This window comes from Pristiophorus japonicus, chromosome 27 (genome assembly GCF_044704955.1).
Source record: "Pristiophorus japonicus isolate sPriJap1 chromosome 27, sPriJap1.hap1, whole genome shotgun sequence".
Taxonomy (NCBI): domain Eukaryota; kingdom Metazoa; phylum Chordata; class Chondrichthyes; family Pristiophoridae; genus Pristiophorus; species Pristiophorus japonicus.
This window is the reverse complement of record NC_092003.1, coordinates 5,385,717-5,404,717: the sequence shown is the minus strand read 5'-3', so window position 1 is coordinate 5,404,717 and position 19,001 is coordinate 5,385,717. Positions and strand designations below refer to the sequence as shown.

The 19,001-nt window shown below is 48.6% G+C and overlaps 1 protein-coding gene across 3 annotated transcripts in view; it reads right to left on the bottom strand.

Moving 5' to 3' along the window:
* Positions 1-5,874: 5,874 nt before the first annotated feature.
* Positions 5,875-19,001, bottom strand: part of LOC139239434 (RNA-binding protein 4B-like) — a 38,962-nt gene continuing 25,835 nt past the window's right edge. For 2 of the 3 annotated variants that reach the window (XM_070868163.1, XM_070868164.1), the window contains exons 2-4: positions 14,873-15,179; positions 8,541-9,122; positions 6,159-6,333 (exon numbers count right to left, since the gene is read on the bottom strand). In XM_070868163.1, coding sequence (XP_070724264.1) covers positions 8,548-9,122; positions 14,873-15,179 — 882 coding nt within the window. In that variant the 3' untranslated portion in view covers positions 6,159-6,333; positions 8,541-8,547. Of the gene's footprint in view, positions 6,334-8,540; positions 9,123-14,872; positions 15,180-19,001 lie in introns of all 3 variants that reach the window. The other variant, XM_070868165.1, reaches the window with a different exon arrangement.

Below are 19,001 nucleotides of genomic sequence, written 5' to 3'. Positions count from 1 at the left end.
ACAACTCCGTGAGCACACCTCCCACCCTAATGTGGGAGTGAGGGGAAGGGATCGAACACCATTTGCATTCAAGCCCCAACAGTAAGCACTGGAGCTGGCTCTTTGTGGGCAGGTTTGAGACAACTTATCACGCACAAGTGAATCCTAATTAACAGAATAATTAGATTTGGTGGGGCTGCTTGCAATAGACTCCCCCAACCTGGAATTAGGAGAGGGGAGTTGGAGAAATGTTTTCACCCAGAGGGTGGTGGGGGTCTGGAACTCACTGCCTGAAAGGGTGGTAGAGGCAGAAACCCTCACCGCATTCAAAAAGTACTTGGATGTGCACTTGAAGTGTCGTAACCTGCAGGGCTTCGGACAGAGAACTGGAAGGTGAGATTAGGCTGCATAGCTCTTGGTCGGCCGGCACGGACACAATGGGCCAATTGGCCTCCTTCTGTGCCATAAATTTCTATGGTTCTATGACTGTTGGTCGATGCACTGTCTCGATTTCAGAATTCTCATCCTTGTTTTCAAATCCTTCCCTATCTCTATAATCTCCTGCAGCCGCACCCCCCCTCACCCCCAAGATATCTGCGCTCCTCTAATTCTGCCCTCTTGAGCATCCCTGATTATAATCACTCAACCATTGGTGGCCGTGCTTTCAGTTGCCTGGGCCCCCAAGCTCTGGAACTCCCTGCCTAAACCTCTCTTTCCTCCTTCGAAACGCTCCTTAAAACCTACATCACTGCCCTCATTTTTCCTTATGTGGCTCAGTGTCAAATTTTTTCATCTCATAATGCTCCTTGGAAGCGCTTTGGTATGTTTCACTACGTTAAAGGTGCTATATAAATACAAGCTGGTCTTGTTGTTGACTGACTGCACGCTGCAACCTCTGCGTTGATCTAGTTACATTGAGCGACCCCGCCATCTGCTGGCAGAGGAACATGGCTTCAGGACCTGCAGTCCCCAGATTGATTAAAACATTTTTTTTTTGAAAAAGCAACACACTTGCAAATTTAAAACTAAAAACAGAAGATGCGGGGAAACACTCAGCAGGCCAGGCAGTGTTTGTGGAGAGGAGGGAGGTTTAACGTTTCAGGTGAGGGGACGATGCAGATGAATAGCTTACAAGATAGGAACGGAGCTGTGGAAAAGGAGGCGGAGAGGGGGATAAAATGGGCTATAATTAGGAGGATTAAAGACAATTAAATGACACAAGTGATGGTGGTGATACAAAGGAGGCAGTAATGATGCAAATTAGAGAAATGAAGTCTAACGGAGACCCAGAGGACGTGTAGTGGGTAAATGGAAACGGCTGTGCTCTTTAAACAGTTGCTCAGTTGGGACAGAAAGCGATTGTGGAACATTTCAAAACTGGCGACATTAACACGCTTTTCCTTCAGACGCTGGGAGAACACAGGAACAGGAGCCCCTTGAGCCTGCTCCGCCACTTAATTAGAACACAGCTGATCTGATTCTCAACTCCATCTACCCGCCTGCTTCCATAATCCTTAATACACTTGGGGCAGCAAAAATCTATTCCAAATATCTTTATCCCAATACACTTTTTTGGAGGGACCGCAGGACTCGGGAATGAGACATTTTCTAGTGGGGACACAAGGCGGCCAAGCATCAGGTATGCTCGCAGCATGGAGTGACATACAGGGCAAAGATCCCTCTACACTGCTCCAACACTAATAGGTTGACCTCTCGCCCTCAGGCGTATTTGAAAGACAGAAGCTTTCCGAACATCTCCCGTGTGAAAAAGGGCTTTCACCTGTGTCTGGGACTGTTGTCGTGAGATTCCCATTAAGAACATAATAGGAGCAGGAGCCGGCCATTCGGCCCCTCGAGTCTGCTCCGTCACTCAATGAGATCATGGCTGATCTTCGACCTCAACTCCACTTTCCTGCACTGTCTCCATATCCCTTAATATCCAATTAACATGTGTTTAGAGGGTGTAGACAACCATCACTCCACCCCACTCCCCGCCCCCCTCCTTCTGGAATTTTCTTTGAAAGGTAACAGCAGCTTTCTTGCACTGCTCCATCTATGTCACCCAGGCGGTGGTAGTTCGACTGCGCAACCACAAAAGGCATCGCAGCTGAGTCTCGCTCCTTCTACCCTTACCGGAGGGGCCAGACCATCAGGGGGAATTTACCGAGCCTCCGCACCAGGGAATCAGACATCAGAACCAGTCACGGCACAATCCTGCCACCCCTTCCAGCAAATGCCCCAAGAAGGTGCTTTACACAAGGTGCCATGGACAATGCTTCTTTAGCTTTAAGGCTAGTGCCCTGATAGTTACTCTGCGATATTTAGACTGGTTAAAAGATTGAGAGTAACTCAACAAAGTCTTACCGGCACTGTTCCTTCAAGGTGATTTCGCAGCTTTGAAAATGACAAAAGAGATTTGATAAAGTCGATCCAAATTGTTTGACCTGACTAAGATTTAAAAAAACATCATTTAAAAGTTAGGATTAAAATCGAGGATTCAGATAGGAATATTTTACATAAAGAGTAACACACATAAGGGCTCAACAACCATGGGGCGTAGATTTAAAGTAATTGTAGGGAGGTTTAGAGAGGATTTGAGGGGAAATTTCTTCACCCAGAGGTTGGTGGGGGTCTGGAACTCACTGCCTGAAAGGGTGGTAGAGGCAGAAACCCTCACCACATTTAAAAAGTACTTGGAGTGCACTTGTACAGGGCTACGGACAGAGAGCTGGAAAGTGGGATTAGGCTGGATAGCTCTTTGTCGGCCGGCACGGACACGGTGGGTCAAATGGCCTCCTTCTGTGCCGTAAATTTAGATGATTCTATGAATGAGGTACGAGGGAAGGGTAACAAACAATTATGAACAGGTCTTTCTGGATAGAGTCCGGTCCGACAGACTAGTTCATCACACAGGGCAGCACAGCTATGACCCCGCTCCTCACAAACAGATTCTGGTAGGGTTGCTGAACAGTCTCCGCTATTCGAGGGGTCCTAAAGCCAACGGTTACGCCCAATCTATTACCCCAGCCGAGATCGACTAGATTGGTTAGAGGCAGCATTGAAATCTGGTGTTTGACTGGGTACCAGACCACAGACTAAAATTTCCCACCCATAAGTCGTAGGAGCTGGGCAGTCTCCTTTAAAAGGGGTTTCTTGACAAAATCTACGCCCCGTCATTTACCCCGGGAAATCTGACCGGACGCAGATGAACTGTACAATTCCCGCAGTTCTGCGTGTCGTGGCAGACCCAGTCTAGCAATAAACCGTGCCATTCTCCAACAGGCCTTGAGAAACAGTACCGGACAAGGGGCCCCGAACCCACGGAGAGAGGGCGAGTGAGAAAGGAAAAGACTTACATTTATATAGCACCTTTCACGACCACCGGACGTCTCAAGGCACTTTACTGCCAATGAAGTACTTTTGGAGTGTAGTCACTGTTGTAATGTGGGAAACACAGCAGCCAATTTGCACACAGCAAGCTCCCACAAACAGTAATGTGATAACGACCAGATCTGTTTTTAGTGATATTGATTGAGGGGTAAATATGGTCAGGACACCAGGGATAACTCCCCTGCTCTTCTTTGAAATAGTGCCATGGGATCGTTTACGTCCACCTGAGAGCAGAGGGGGCCTCGGTTTAACATCTCATCCGAAAGATGGCACCTCCGACAGTGCAGCGCTCCGTCAGTACTGCCCCTCCGACAGTGCAGCACTCCGTCAGTACTGCCCCTCCGATAGTGCAGCACTCCGTCAGCACTGCACTGGAATGTCACCCTAGATTTTTTTTGTGCTCAAGTTCCATGAGTGAGACTTGAACCCACAACCTTCAGACTCAGAGGCGAGTGGGCTACCCACTGTGGTACTATATCAACGTCATCTCCTTCTGTTTTCATCACCCTGAAATGTATCAGACAGTGAAGCGCAGCAGAATTATCACCCGTACCCTTTCCCCATCTCGAACCAGGGTTTGGCAAAAGGCACCAACCCATTGCTGCTAGAAACAGTGTCGGGGGAATAATGAGGCAAATGTCAGATTTGGTAACTATGCAAACATTTTTTTTTGAAGTACAGTCCATTATACCATTATAACGGCGTGCACTATAATACTGGAGTTGAAATTGCTTTTTAAAAAAAAGTTATGAACACATTCGTTGGACCACTATTTAACTAAGGGAATAACCTGTACCAAAAAACAGGGTAATACAGGCACTAAAATAAAAACAAATCTAGGAGTAGGAGTAGGTTGCTCCACCATTCAATAAGATCATGGCTGATCATCGACCTTAACTCCACTTCCCTGCCCGCTCCCCATAACCCTCGACTCCCCTATCATTGTAAGAACTAAGAATAGCAGACAAAGGGTGTCGAACAATTTAGAGCTAAACCTGCCCAACTGATGTTGGACTCAAAGCCCTACTCCCTTGTAGCTTACATTAAGATACTGTACCGATTTAATTCAATCCTGCTTTGCCAGCAAGGGGCTAGAAGACATTTGCTGCAGGCTCGTGTGTTGACTTGTGCAACCTTGCTCTCCGATAGACCACTATGGTGCTCGAATCCATCCTGCTCTTCGACTACAGACAAGTGTGGCTGCAAAGGTTAAGTGACGCCGGGTAGAGTATCTCACAGCTCCCAGAGGGACACTTGGTACCAGTGGAGCTGACCACACGAGAAGCAGCGACTTGTGGCAGGCACACGTCAGCAGGAAGCTGTGCAAATTATCACATCGGGCTCTGTGTGCGCAACACATCAACGTTCAGTGAAACTTGGCAAACAATCTATAAATAAATAACCAGGAGAACGTCGGGTCTGATCTTTCATCCGTGCCAAGTTATCCAATCTATCAGGACAGCAGTGTGGCTGCTGTGACAATATCGGGTGGTGGGGAGGTGGGTGGGAAAGAGATAGCAATAACATCCAGGGGTTTCCACATCTGACTATTGTCCAGTGATCCCTGCTGAACGGGTGCATGTGGACACCAGGGGGAGGAACGACTGGTCAAGTCTGCATTTCCCCATTAAGGCTCGCGTCGTGGCTTGACAAACTTGATCGGCAAGAGTCAGGAGACAACGCTGGGGAAAATAAGCGAGCGGGGAAATCTGTCCAAGAGCTAACAAAGGAACAGCATTTAGAGAGGCTACAATAGGAACAGGAGGCCGTTCAGCTCCTCGAGCCTGCTATGCCATTCAATATTATGGCTGATCTACGACCTAACTCCATATACCCTTTGCCCCCACATCCCTTAATACATTTGGTTTACAAATATATATCAGTATCAATCTCACATTTAAAATTAATTGATCTAGTGTCAACTGACTTTTGCAGAAGTGTTCCAAACTTCTACCACCGTGTGGTAGACTTCTACCTAAACCTCTCTGCCTCTTCACCTCCCTTTCCTCCTTCAAGACACTCCTTAAACCCAAGCTTTTGGTCACCTGCGCTAATTTCTACTTATGCAGCTCGGTGTCAAATTCTCATCGCGTAATACTCCTGTGAAGCGTCTTGGAACGTTTCATTACATTAAAGGCGCTATATAAATGCACACAGAGCCCGATCATGGCTGATCACCGGCCTCAGATCCACTTTCCCCGCCCGATCTCCATATCCCTCGACTCCAAAAATCTATCGATCTCAGCCTTAAATATACTCAAGAGACTCAGCATCCACAGCTCTCTGGGGCAGAGAATTCCAAAGATTCACAACCCTCCGAGTGAAGAAATTCCACCTCATCTCTGTCTTAAATGGTCAACCCCTTATCCTGAGACTGTGCCCCCTCTGGTTCTAGGCACTTCAAGCCAGTGGGGAAAACATCGTCTTAGCATCTACCCTGATCTAACTTCCAACAGGCAAGACAGAAAAGCGACCAAACGCAAAGTGAGAAACAGAGTCAGCAACTGAATGTGAAACACCTGGTATTTATTGTAGAAGCTTTCGATACAAGAAAATGCATAACTAAAAGAGAGAGAAAGAGAGAGAGAGAGAGAGAGAGAGAGAGAGAGGGAGAGAAAGAGAGCTTGTTTTCTGACTTCTGACAGAGGCGCAATATACTCCTGACTAGCACAAAGAACCATTATCAAAACGTTTGAAAAATAAAACACGCAGAACAAACCCGGTCTTCGGGGGAAAAAAAAGGTTAGGGTCGCCGCTCAGGGCGGATCAAGTAAGCTCAGGCCTGGAAACCGAGTTTTATTTTTATTTTTTTTTTAAATCAACTTTTCATTTTAAAATGAGGGTGAGGTATCGCACCAAACATCCTTTGCGCTATATCCCGCTGATGGACACGTCCCGCACAACCCAAAGACTCGCACGTGCACCGGGGAACCCGACTCTCTCATCATGGGACACTTATCATTCCTGTAAGAAATAAAAAAAAAAGCACACACACACGCAGATGTCAATTTTGATTTTTTTTTATATGTATATAAAAAAAAAGGCACGCGTCTCACCTCGAGCTCGCAGCCGGAAAGCGACTGCCCTGAAACACGCAGCCGTTTCATCCTGCCCTGCACGAGCCACGAGGGTAACAGACTTGGAGACATTTCAGTGGCTAACACACAAAGAATGGAGGTCCTCGGCAGTAGAGAGGAAAAACTCATAAAAATGAGCTGAGTTTTCCCCCCTATTTTTATACAAAGACCGACTGCTTGTGAGGTGCTCTGGTTGTGCACCGAACATCCACCTCAATAATGGTGCAGGCTGACATGTTGGTCGATATAGCTGGGTTTCTGGTCAATATTCTCCCATCCTTACCTACAAGGCATCGACCCTAGACAGAGCTGAGGCTCCACGGGCTCCCCTTCCAGTGTATGCAGAATTGCTCCCAATTCCCGTGTGAACCTCGATAGAGACAGAAGCTTACTTAATCAGGAAGGCAAATGGAATGTTGGCCTTTATTGCAAGGGGGAATAGAGTATAAAAGTCAGGAAGTCCTGCTACAACTGTACAGGGCATTGGCGAGGCCACACCTGGAGTACTGCGTGCAGTTTTGGTCTCCGTATTCAAAGAGGGATATACTTGCATTGGGGGCTGTTCAGAGAAAGTTCACGAGGTTGATTCCTGGGATGAAGGGGTAGTCGAGTGTGGAAAGGTTAAGCAGGTTGGGCCTGTGCTCCTTGGAGTTTAGAAGAATGAGGGATGATCTTATTGAAACGTGTAAGATACTGAGGGGGCTCGACGGGGCAGATGCAGAGAGAATGTTTCCCCTTGTGGGGGAATCTAGAACTAGAGGGCATAGTTTCAGAATAAGGTGTCGCCCATTTACATTTGGCTCAATTACGCACTGCATAAATTCTCCGAGAGCTAGGGGGATGAGGGTGTACGATTATCACAGATTAGTTGGTTTTTAAAGAGTATTTGTTTTCTTTCTTTAGTGATATAATCATCAGTAATGCATTAATAATCGTGTGTAAGAATTAAAATGTAGAAGTCTGCAAGTAATGATAACCTGAGTTTTATATAGTTAAAGGTCTGTGAGTAAGCTGTAACCCAGACAGCCTGGGGCGAGAAAGAACATTGCCATGGTTGAACAGGGAGGCTGTGTGAGCGGATAGAGTGGTTAGCCTTGGAAAGCAAGGTCGTGTGCAGCTGCCACGGTGTTGGAATGCCACGATGTCCACAGTGAATTAAAAACACAGGCCTCTCTCAGACAGCAAAAGGAACATATCTCTATACTATGGAGACACGTCCCTGTTGTGTGGTCAAAAAGGGAGTTTTAATCAAAAAACAGGGTGGGGGTTCACGAGACTAGAACTTGCGTCGGCCGAGGTGTTGCACACGTGGCATCTTTATCATTGAGTGTTGGGCGTCAGCCTGCGATGGGTTTGGGAGGACGCCATCGGCTTTGAATGAGAGCAAGGGTATAACAAGGGAGTCCCGTCAGCCACAAAGTGTAGAGGATTGCAGGAAGAATCAAGGGGACATCCGGGAGACGAGTTGAGCCGAGGGATGCGGGGTGTAGCTTACTCATGGCTGCGCTTCTACCCAGAAGGAAAAGAACATAAGAAATAGGAGCAGGAGTAGGCCATACGGCCCCTCAAGCCTGCTCCGCTGTTCAATAAGATCATGGCTGATCCGATCATGGACTCGGGTCCACCTCCCCATAACCCCTTATCGTTTAAGAAACTGTCTATTTCTGTCTTAAATTTATTCAATGTCCCAGCTTCCACAGCTCTCTGAGGCAGCGAATTCCACAAACCCTCAGAGAAGAAATTTCTCCTCATCTCAGTTTTAAATGGGTGGCCCCTTATTCTAAGATCATGCCCCCTAGTTCTAGTCTCTCCCAGGTTGACACAGGTCTCAATTATTCTGTGAACTCCTGCTCAAATACTGCAACGTGTTCAGTCTTGCCTGTGCTGAATGAAGTTAAATCACTGCCCCACCGCACGCCCCCCCCCACCCCCCCCAACAACACGGGTAAGCCTGGAATCGTTTGGAAGCAGCGATCTGACGGAGAGGGGGCCTTGCCGCTCCATGTGTATTAGTCACTGAGTACGCTCCGGCCGAAGCAAAGTCTGCAACGTCAGACGCACACACCTTCAGTGGGAAAGAGGATAGGGCCTCACCTTTGGATCAGAACATAGAGTATCGCGTACGGTCCACGTAGGTATTCCCCGCTGCGCTCGACACGTCATACGGAGCTCGAGTGGACATTGTTGCCGCATTGACTTGCGTGTAATCAAACCCGTATCCGGAGCTCGAGGCGGCCGCGGGCGTCCGTCGCAGAGGGCTCCTATCCCGGTCGTAATAGGGAGGGGGCGGGGGCGGCACGGGGTGCCTCCCGTAGGGGTCTAACCCGCCAGGGACGCAATCGCTCATCCCGGTGCCTATCGGTGCGAGCTGGGCCGACCGCCGGTCAAAGTAGGGATCTCCCGCCGCCGCGTACGGCTGTGCCGCGTAGCCCTCGTAGTGCTCGGCCATCCCGTACCGCTCATCATACAACGGACGCTCTCCGTACGCAGACATGGGCCGCATTGGGTAAGGCTGGGGGTAGTCGCAAGGGAATCCTCCGTCGAACGCGCCGCGATCTTTGGGGCACTCTTTGGACCAGTGGCCCTCTTTACCGCACCGGAAGCAGCCATTTTTCTCGCCCATCCCGGGTTGTGTCCGGAGCCGGCTCCTCGACAGCTGGACGTGGATCCGTTTGCCTTTGAAAAGAAGACGCAAGAGAGGTTGCTCAATGACATTGTGTTTTTTTTGTTTGTTGAAAATAACGTGGGCGCTTGCTGTGTGGCTCGGTTTAAACGCTGTGCAAAGGGAAGGGGGTGAGGGGGGAAAATAATGAGGAGAATGAGGGCAGGTGAGTCAAATAACCAACAGTTAGTTACTGATGGACAGTGGGACAGAGTGGGGGGTTCAAGCTGGCCTGACAGAGGAGAACCTGTGTCAGGAGGATTAAGGCAGACTGCAGCTACCAACACCAGCCGTCACTAGGTTGTTGCAAAGCGTCAATGGACAGAGTGAAAGTCATCTATCGGGATGCGACTACAATCAAGGGATATGGGGACAGTGCAGGAAGGTGGAGTTGAGGTAGATCAGCCATGATCTTATTAAATGGCGGGGCAGGCTGGATGGGCCGAATGGCCTACTCCTGCTTCTTACGTTCCCCATTAAGCCTAATGAGTTAAGTTGATGAAGCTGAACAGAGATTTTGCACACAGTTCTGAATGGTTCGTACTAATGTGGCAAGCAGTTGAATGCCAATGAAGATTTTTTTTTGTTTTAAAGTATTCCCCATTCTCGCAATGGCTCAGGTCCGATCAACTCCAGAACCGTGGCTGGGGATAAAGAGCAGCCAGCCAACTTCCTAGGGTGCAGGACAACAGCAGGAAGATCTACCTGCCTCCCTCTCTCCCAGTTGTCAGTGGATCTGCTGTGAGAATCACGGATGGCCTTTCCAGGGGCATCATGCACCGGCCTGGCAGAGAATGGGACTGAGGCCCACAGGTCTCCAGACAGTTCAGAGAATGGGACTTAGAAAAAAAATAAACTTTAAATTTCGATTCTTGTAAGTAAGTGGGAGATTACTTTAAGTAAAGAGGTACTTCCCTAAATAGTGTTTCAGAGATCAATAGATTTTTGGATCTTAAGGGAATCAAGGGATATGGGGATCGGGCGGGAAAGTGGAGTTGAGGCAGATCAGCCATGATCTTATTGAATGGCAGAGCAGGCTCGAGGGGCTGAATGGCCGCCTCTTGCTCCCAATTCTTATGTTCCCCACTTCTGCCTTCACTCCATACCCCTTGATCCCTTTAGCCGTAAGGGGCACATCTAACTCCCTTTTGAATATATCTAACGAACTGGCCCCAACAACTTTCTGTGGTAGAGAATTCCACAGGTTCACCACTCTCTGGGTGAAGAAGTTTCTCCTCATCTCGGTCCTAAATGGCTTACCCCTTATCCTTAGACTGTGACCCCTGGTTCTGAACTTCCCCAATATCGGGAACATTCTTCTTGCATCTAACCTGTCCAGTCCCGTCAGAATTTTATACGTTTCTGAGATCCCCTCTCATTCTTCTAAATTCCAGTGAATATAAGCCTAGCCGACCCAGTCTCTCCTCATATGTCAGTCCTGCCATCCCGGGAATCAGTCTGGTGAGCCTTCGCTGCACTCCCTCAATAGCAAGAATGTCCTTCCTCAGATTAGGAGGCCAAAACTGTACACAATACTCAAGGTGAGGTCTCACCAAGGCCCTGTACAACTGCAGCAAGACCTCCCTGCTCCTATAATCAAATCCTCTCACCTCTCGCTATGAAGGCTAACATGCCATTTGCTTTCTTTACTGCCTGCTGTACCTGCATGCCTACTTTCAATGACTGATGTACCATGACACCAAGGTCTCGTTGCACCTCCCCTTTTCCTAATCTGTCACCATTTAGTTAATAATCTGCCTTCCTGTTGCATGATCAGCCATGATCATATTGAATGGTGGTGCAGGCTCGAAGGGCTGAATGGCCTGCTCCTGCACCTATTTTCTATGTTTCGATGTTCCACTTTAAGCCTAATGAGTTTTAATATTCTTATCGTTGCACTTCTCAATTAACATGGAGAGGGAAGAAAAATCACCTCAAGTGCTAAGCCAGAGTGTACGAGGAAACCAAACGACAGCAGAAATGAATCACTGCTTTAACCGACGCGACATTCATCTCCGTCACACTACTTCCTGCCCAGCAATTCATTCCAAGTCAGATTCAATGAGGTCCACGCTGATCATCGTTTTACCACCAAGAAAACACGAAGCAAATTTTCCAAAAGGGGCAAAATGGTGGGTTTTCCTGAGAGGAGGCTGCCAATCAGTCAGAATGCATTGCGTTCGGTTTACTCCCAACAAAAGGCTAAAGGAGTGGAACCCCACCAGATACTTCCACGGACAGCACTGAGTGGAGATCGAAGTTCAAGCTGGACTGACTGAGGAGAACCTGTGTCAGGAGGATCAAGGCAGACGGCAGATACCAACAACACCAGCCGTCATCAGGTTGTTGCAAAGCGTCAATGGACATCATCAGGTATGCAATTTTTAAAAAAAATCACCAGCCACACAGTCAGACAAGATAAAAAGATGTCGTCTTATAACCTGCCCTAAATGGCGTCAGTCTGCAAACAGACATTTGTATCTGTTTTCGGGCACAGCGAGGGTCAGCCTCGATTTCCTCCCCGACTCGCAGCGCACTGCCAGCCGCCTCGGTCACATACAAACAGCTGAAGGGTGCTGTACAGCGGAGGGAGCAGCGAGGAGCAGGTCCAGGCCCTTTGGCATTTATACTTTGCCAACGTGGCAGTCCTTCCAAAAACCGCGGTCTCCAGCTTGCAAAAATACTGTGTTTTCAATCTGACCTGAAAAATCCCAGAGGGTTCAATGACAAGGAGCTGCAGCTCAAACAATGCAGCAAGTTACTGTGCAGCGATCAACACCAAAAACATGCCAATGGCAGCAGAATGGCTGTGATTTAAAACACACATTCTGTTCCGAACAAACAATTCACAGCCTCGACAAGCCTCGCTCTTCAATTTTACAATCACCATTCAGGAAACTATAATTATGGAGGTGGGGGTGGGGGGTTGAAGATTGCCTCAGTGCTGGAGACCGTCCCAGACACACCCTGCAGTGCCTCAATCCAGGCGCCCGCCGTCCATGGGCGAGCCTAGACAATTGAGTGACAGGCGGCTATCTGGCTGCAGGGGACAGATACTCTCTGTCTGCCATCCACGCACTAGCCAGTGGGTGTCACTGGATAGCAGTCAGGTGCAAGAATCCTGGACCGCTCCCCCTTTGCTGAGCCAATGGGAACGACCATGCTCGCCTGTGCATCTTAACCGATGCCTGGATAACCCTGTCGAGCCACTGGGGGAGCAGCATCGACTTATTTCAGAGTTGCGTAGAGTGTCTTTTGAACAAGTTCCATTCTGCACATACTGCTCCATCGGAAGTTCGGCAGCATTACAGATCCAGACCCGCGGCCCAGATGCTCTGCCCTGTAAACAGAGCCTCGCTCTCAGTGGGAAGCCGCCCTCAAAGAAATCTAGGCTGGGGAAATCACGGACACGTCGTCAGAGGTCTATCTCCTCCCCGTGCTTTCTCCCAATGCGTGGCCCTCATCATCATCATAGGCAGTCCCTCGGAATCGAGTAAGACTTGCTTCCACTTCTAAAGTGAGTCCTTTGGTGGCCGAACAATCAAACACGAGAGCCACAGACCCTGTCACAGGTATGAAGAGGGGAGGGGTGGGACTGATTTGCCGCATGTTCCTTCCGCCGCCTGCGCCTGACCTCTTCACGCTCGCAGCGTTGAGATTCGAAGAGCTCAACGCCCCCCCACCGGATGCACTTTCTCCACCTCGGGTGGTCTTCGGCCAGGGTCTCCCAGTCATCAGTGGTGATGTCGTACTTCACCAGGGAGCTTGGAGGGTGTCCTTGTAACGTTTCCACTGTCCACCTTTGGCTCATTTGCCACGAAGGAGCTCATAGAGCAGTTGCTGAGGGAGTCTCGTGTCTGGCATGCGAACTAAGTGACCTGCCCAGTGAAGCTGATCGAGTGTGGTTAGTGCTTCAATGCTGAGGATGTTAACCTGGGCGAGGACACTGATGTTGGTGTGTCTGTCCTCCCAGGGGATTTGCAGGAATGCGTGGCCCTCACCGGGAGCGCAGTCCCGTGGAATTACCCCATTAAATGTACAGACGTTATGCCATTGTACACAGCTGCGCTGGTAAACTCCCGACACCCCGCTGCTGAAAGAATGTCCGAGTCCGCTCTGGTGGGAGTGGCCAAGGACAGACCAAGAACCAAATAAAAACACACAAGGAAGCTTGTCCGAAAACCGCCGGAGTGAAACCAGCAACGCCAACGCAAACCCAGCACTCGCAACCTCAATCCAACTGATGCACAATAGTTTCAGCGGCTGACAAAGATACTGAAAACTGCCAAGCTTCCATTTAAGACAAAGCCCAATTATCGTATATCCACAGATGCCTTTATTTTTCATGTTTCTGGCGAACACAACTGGGCTGTAATTCACACAAATTATTTGCCTGTCTCTTGATTAACCTGCCCTCTCTCAGTTTCCTCCTGAATGCGCCGACTCTGACTGGAGTGCAGCAACTCTGTCAAGTGGCCATTTTCACTTGCAGTTCTCGGTGATGGGGGTCAATAGGCTTTTCGACAACGTGTGGCAACACAGTGGAGCCCCGTTTTAGCCTCACAGCATGCTCACATGCTTGTTGTTTCCGGCAGGAGTCACCAGAGATCAGGACTGGGAATCCTCGATCATTTTTTCGTCCTTCCACCCCCAACTTCCTCAGCTGATGCCAGGTGACTCGGGACAGGCTGGTAATCGACCCAGGCCCTTCCGGTATGTACAGTTTCCCCCTTCAGACTAACATGGGCGCTCATGGTTTTAAACATCGCTCGCCGAACACGGTACTTTCCGTACAGCCTGCGCTAGGTCCACAGCAGCGGCTTAGGCGCAGTCGGCCGTTGCTGGAATGGCCCGCGGTCAGAATCACCTCACAGCCTTTCGAAGGAATGCACCAAATTGGAGGTAGGTCCCCCTCCCCTCCGGCTGTGAAAGCGCAGAACCAAATCGATCGACACGAACGAAATGACAGCGAATGAACGCATCCAAATCAGGTCTGGAAGAAAAGTGGTCAGACCCTCAAGAACCACAGAGTAATCCACATCTTCTCCCCTCGTCTCCTGAAGGGCAGACACCAATTCCAGGTCTGCCAGCACCTTGGCCAAATGATCAGTCTTCACTTGTGAGCCGAGACACACGAGTATTGGCAACCTATTCAACTGCGGGAGAATGACATGGATTGACGTGAAAGTCAAACCCAACCTTGTCCACAATTTACGCCAACATGCGGTGTTTCCAGTTAGCGGGGGTGGGGGTCACTGGACTGCGATCAGCAGCTCTCCTCGCTATACCACCCCCTCTCCCAGCCCCGGAGCGTCCCATGCCAATTACACTGGGCTAACCACTCCCCGGGCGATCTGCCAAGTCAGCTCAGGCTGGGAATTTGAACAAGGACTTTTAGGACGCGAGGTTCTGTGCCGCACTAGCTGGTGGCCTTTCCCCGGCAATCTGTCAACGGCAACTAGACACTTGGAAAATTAGAGATGCAGATGTAGAGAAGCTGACAATTGGTACCAGAATTAGGACTTGAAAACGGCAGGATGTTACAGTCAATCAACTTCCTTCTCTTTAAAAAAAAAAATTCTGCTGTTTTTTGACGAAAGCGGGGGTGGGGGCCGAAGGACTGTTTTCTAAAAAAAAGTCTTCCCTCACTTCCGTTCACCACTCACAGGGAGAACAAAGGAATTCTAAACCATAAACGACATCGGTCAGCCCTGCGCTGGGGCCCTTGTTGTGTATGGTCAGCGAGCCTCCCCGGCCACGTTACCTTTAAACTCTGTGCCATCGAACCCTCGGATAGCTTCCATGGCGTCCTCTTCCCGCTCCATGTGCACGAAGGCGTAGTCCTTCACAATGTCGCACTCGATGACGGGCCCGTACTCCTCGAAGCGGGCGCGCAGCTCCTGGTTGGTGCACTCGCCGCCAATGTTGCTGACATGCAGCTTGGTCGAGGTCTTCACCTTGCTCTTGCTAGCCTCGACATTGATGGGGAGCCCGTGCAGCTTGTGATGGTGCAGGTTCTTGATCGCCTCGTCGGCCGCCTCCTTATCCTCCATGTGCACAAAGCCATAATTCTATCAAATTAAAAATAAACAAAACATTGTATTATCCCACAATCTACAGGCATGTCCACTTTTAAAAATCACAGAAACTTACGGCACAGAAGGAGACTATTTGGCCCACCGTCTGTACCAGCCGACAAAGAGCTATCCAGCCTAATCCCACTTTTCAGCTCTCGCTCCGTAGCCCTGTAGGTTACAGCATTTCGAGTGCATATCCAAATACTGTTTCACACCAGGCTGTTGGTTCAAGCCCCACTCCAGAGATTTGAGGGAACGGCGCACTGCCGGAGGGGCCATCATTCAGATGAGACGTTAAAAGAGGATGTAAAAAATCCCATGGCACTATTTCAAAGAAGAGCAGGGGATTTATCCCCGGTGTCCTGGGGCCAATATTTATCCCTCAATGAACATAATAAAAAGATTATCTGGGCATTATCACACTGCTGTCTGTGGGAGTTGCCTGTGCGCAAATTGGCTGCCACATTTCTCACATTGCAACAGGGACTACATTGTACATTCATTGGCTGCAAAGCGCTTTGGGGCATCCGGTAGCCATTAAAGGTGCTGTATAATTGCGATGAGGGTTTCTGCCTCTACCACCCTTTCAGGCAGTGAGTTCCAGATCCCTACCACCCTCTGGGTGAAATATGTTCTCAACTCCACTCTAATCCTGCTACCAATTACTTTAAATCGATACCCCCTGGTTTTGTTTATCGAGACTAGACATAAAACAAACACAATGGTCCCATTAAGCTGCATACCAGCTCAAACTGCTGATACGAACAAGCTGTGTGGTGTCTGGGGCTCCACACTTCAGGAAGGGCATCGAGGCTTCAGAGAGGGTGCAATGCAGACTCACTGGGAAGCTGCCTGGTGTGAGGAAATGCAATACAAAGACTTGAAAAGCTGGGTCTTTTTCATTGGAATGGTGCAGTTTACAGGGCGAGACGATAGAAAGGTTTACAATTAGGAATGGATGGGACAGGGTAGATAGAAACAGTCTGTTTCCAGTAGTTAAGGGGTCTATAACGAGGAACCGTCACTACAAGATTGAATGGAAGAGATTTAGAACAAAGAGTTGGATAAACTTCTTCACAGAGTTATGAGGGTGCGGCATTCACTTCAAGGACTTGAGCACATAAATCTAGGCTGACACTCCACTTCGAGGGAGCGCCGCACTGTCGGAGGGGCGGTACCGAGGGAGCGCCGCACTGTCGGAGGGGCGGTACCGAGGGAGCGCCGCACTGTCGGAGGGGCGGTACCGAGGGAGCGCCGCACTGTCGGAGGGGCGGTACCGAGGGAGCGCCGCACTGTCGGAGGGGCGGTGTTTCAGAGGAGTAGTAGTGCAGGGGAGTTCTCCCCGGTGTCCTGGGGCCAATATTTATCCGTCAATCAACATAACAGAAACAGATGATCTGGTCATTATCACATTGCTGTTTGTGGGAGCTTGCTGTGCGCAAAACTGGCGGCCAATTTTCCCACATTACAACAGTGACTACAGCGATAGTGATAGGGGATTTGATTGTAAGGGGAATAGATAGGCGTTTCTGCGGCCGCAACCGAGACTCCAGGATGGTATGTTGCCTCCCTGGTGCAAGGGTCAAGGATGTCTCGGAGCGGGTGCAGGACATTCTGAAAAGGGAGGGTGAGCAGCCAGTTGCCGTGGTGCACATTGGTACCAACGATATAGGTAAAAAAAAAGGGATGAGGTCCTACGAGACGAATTTAAGGAGCTAGGAACTAAATTAAAACGTAGGACCTCAAAAGTAGTAATCTCGGGATTGCTACCAGTGCCACGTGCTAGTCAGAGTAGGAATCGCAGGATAGCTCAGATGAATACATGGCTTGAGCAGTGGTGCAGAAGGGAGGGATTCAAATTCCTGGGGCATTGGAACCGGTTCTGGGGGAGGTGGGACCAGTACAAACCGGACGGTCTTCACCTAGGCAGGACCAGAACCAATGTCTTAGGGGGAGTGTTTGCTAGTGCTGTTGGGGAGGAGTTAAACTAATATGGCAGGGGGATGGGAACCAATGCAGGTAGACAGAGGGAAATAAAAAGGAGACAAAAGCAAAAGACAGAAAGGAGATGAGTAAAAGTGGAGGGCAGAGAAACCCAAGGCAAAAAACAAAAAGGGCCATTGTGCAGCAAAATTCTAAAGGGGGGTCAAAGTGTAATAAAAAGGCAAGCATGAAAGCTCGGTGCCTCAGTGCAAGGAGTATTCAGAACACAGGATAGGGCTCTGAGCTAGTTAGAATGGGTGAGAGCTCAGATGAACAGGATCCCAAGAAAGAATGCAAAAGGCAGGAGGCAACAGAGCAGAGTAGCACTGGGGTAAGTGTAAACCACAAGGTGATAGGAAGCGACAATATGTATGAATATAAAGGGGCTGCAGGAGGGGTCAAAACTAAAAATCATGGTTTAAAAACTAGTATTAAAACACTCTACCTAAACGCACGCAGCATTCGAAATAAAGTAAATGAGTTGATGGCACAAATCATTACAAATGGGTATGATTTGGTGGCCATTACAGAAACGTGGTTGCAGGGTGGCCAAGACTGGGAATTAAACATACAGGGGTATCTGACAATTCGGAAAGATAGACAAGAAGGGAAAGGAGGTGGGGTAGCTCTGTTAATAAAGGAAGATATCAAGGCAGTTGTGAGAGACGATATTGGCTCTAATGAACAAAATGTTGAATCACTGTGGGTGGAGATTAGAGATAGTAAGGGGAAAAAGTCACTAATAAGCGTAGTTTATAGGCCCCCAAATAATAACTTCACGGTGGGGCGGGCAATAATCAAGGGAATAATGGAGGCATGTGAAAAAGGAACGGCAGTAATCATGGGGGATTTTAACCTACATATCGATTGGTCAAATCAAATCGCACGGGGTAGCCTCGAGGAGGAATTCATAGAATGCATACGGGATTGTTTCTTAGAACAGTATGTTATAGAACCTACAAGGGAGCAAGCGATCTTAGATCTGGTCCTGTGTAATGAGACAGGAATAATAAACTATTTCCTCATAAAAGATCCTCTCGGAATGAGTGATCACACTATGGTTGAATTTGTAATACAGATTGAGGGTGAGGAAGTAGTGTCTCAAATGAGCGTACTATGCTTAAACAAAGGGGACTACAGTGGGATGAGGCAGAATTGGCTAAAGTAGACTGGAAACACAGACTAAACGGTGGCACAATTGAGGAACAGTGGAGGACTTTTAAGGAGCTCTTTCATAGTGCTCAACAAAAATATATTCCAGTAAAAAAGGGCGGTAAGAGAAGGGATAACCAGCCGTGGATAACCAAGGAAATAAAGGAGAATATCAAATTAAAAAACAATGCGTATAAGGTGGCCAAGGTTAGTGGGAAGCTAGAAGATTGGGAAAATTTTAAACGACAGCAAAGAATGACTAAGAAAGCAATAAAGAAAGGAAAGATAGATTATGAAAGTAAACTTGCGCAAAACATAAAAACAGATAGTAAAAGCTTTTACAGATATATAAAACGGAAAAGAGTGACTAAAGTAAATGTTAGTCCCTTAGAAGATGAGAAGGGGGATTTGATAATGGGAAATGTGGAAATGGCCGAGACCGTAAACAATTATTTTGCTTCGGTCTTCACAGTGGAAGACACAAAAACCATGCCAAAAATTGCTGGTCACGGGAATGTGGGGAGGACCTTGAGACAATCACTATCACTAGTGGGGTAGTGCTGGACAGGCTAATGGGACTCAAGGTAGACAAGTCCCCTGGTCCTGATGAAATGCATCCCAGGGTATTAAAAGAGATGGCGGAAGTTATAGCAGATGCATTCGTTATAATCTACCAAAATT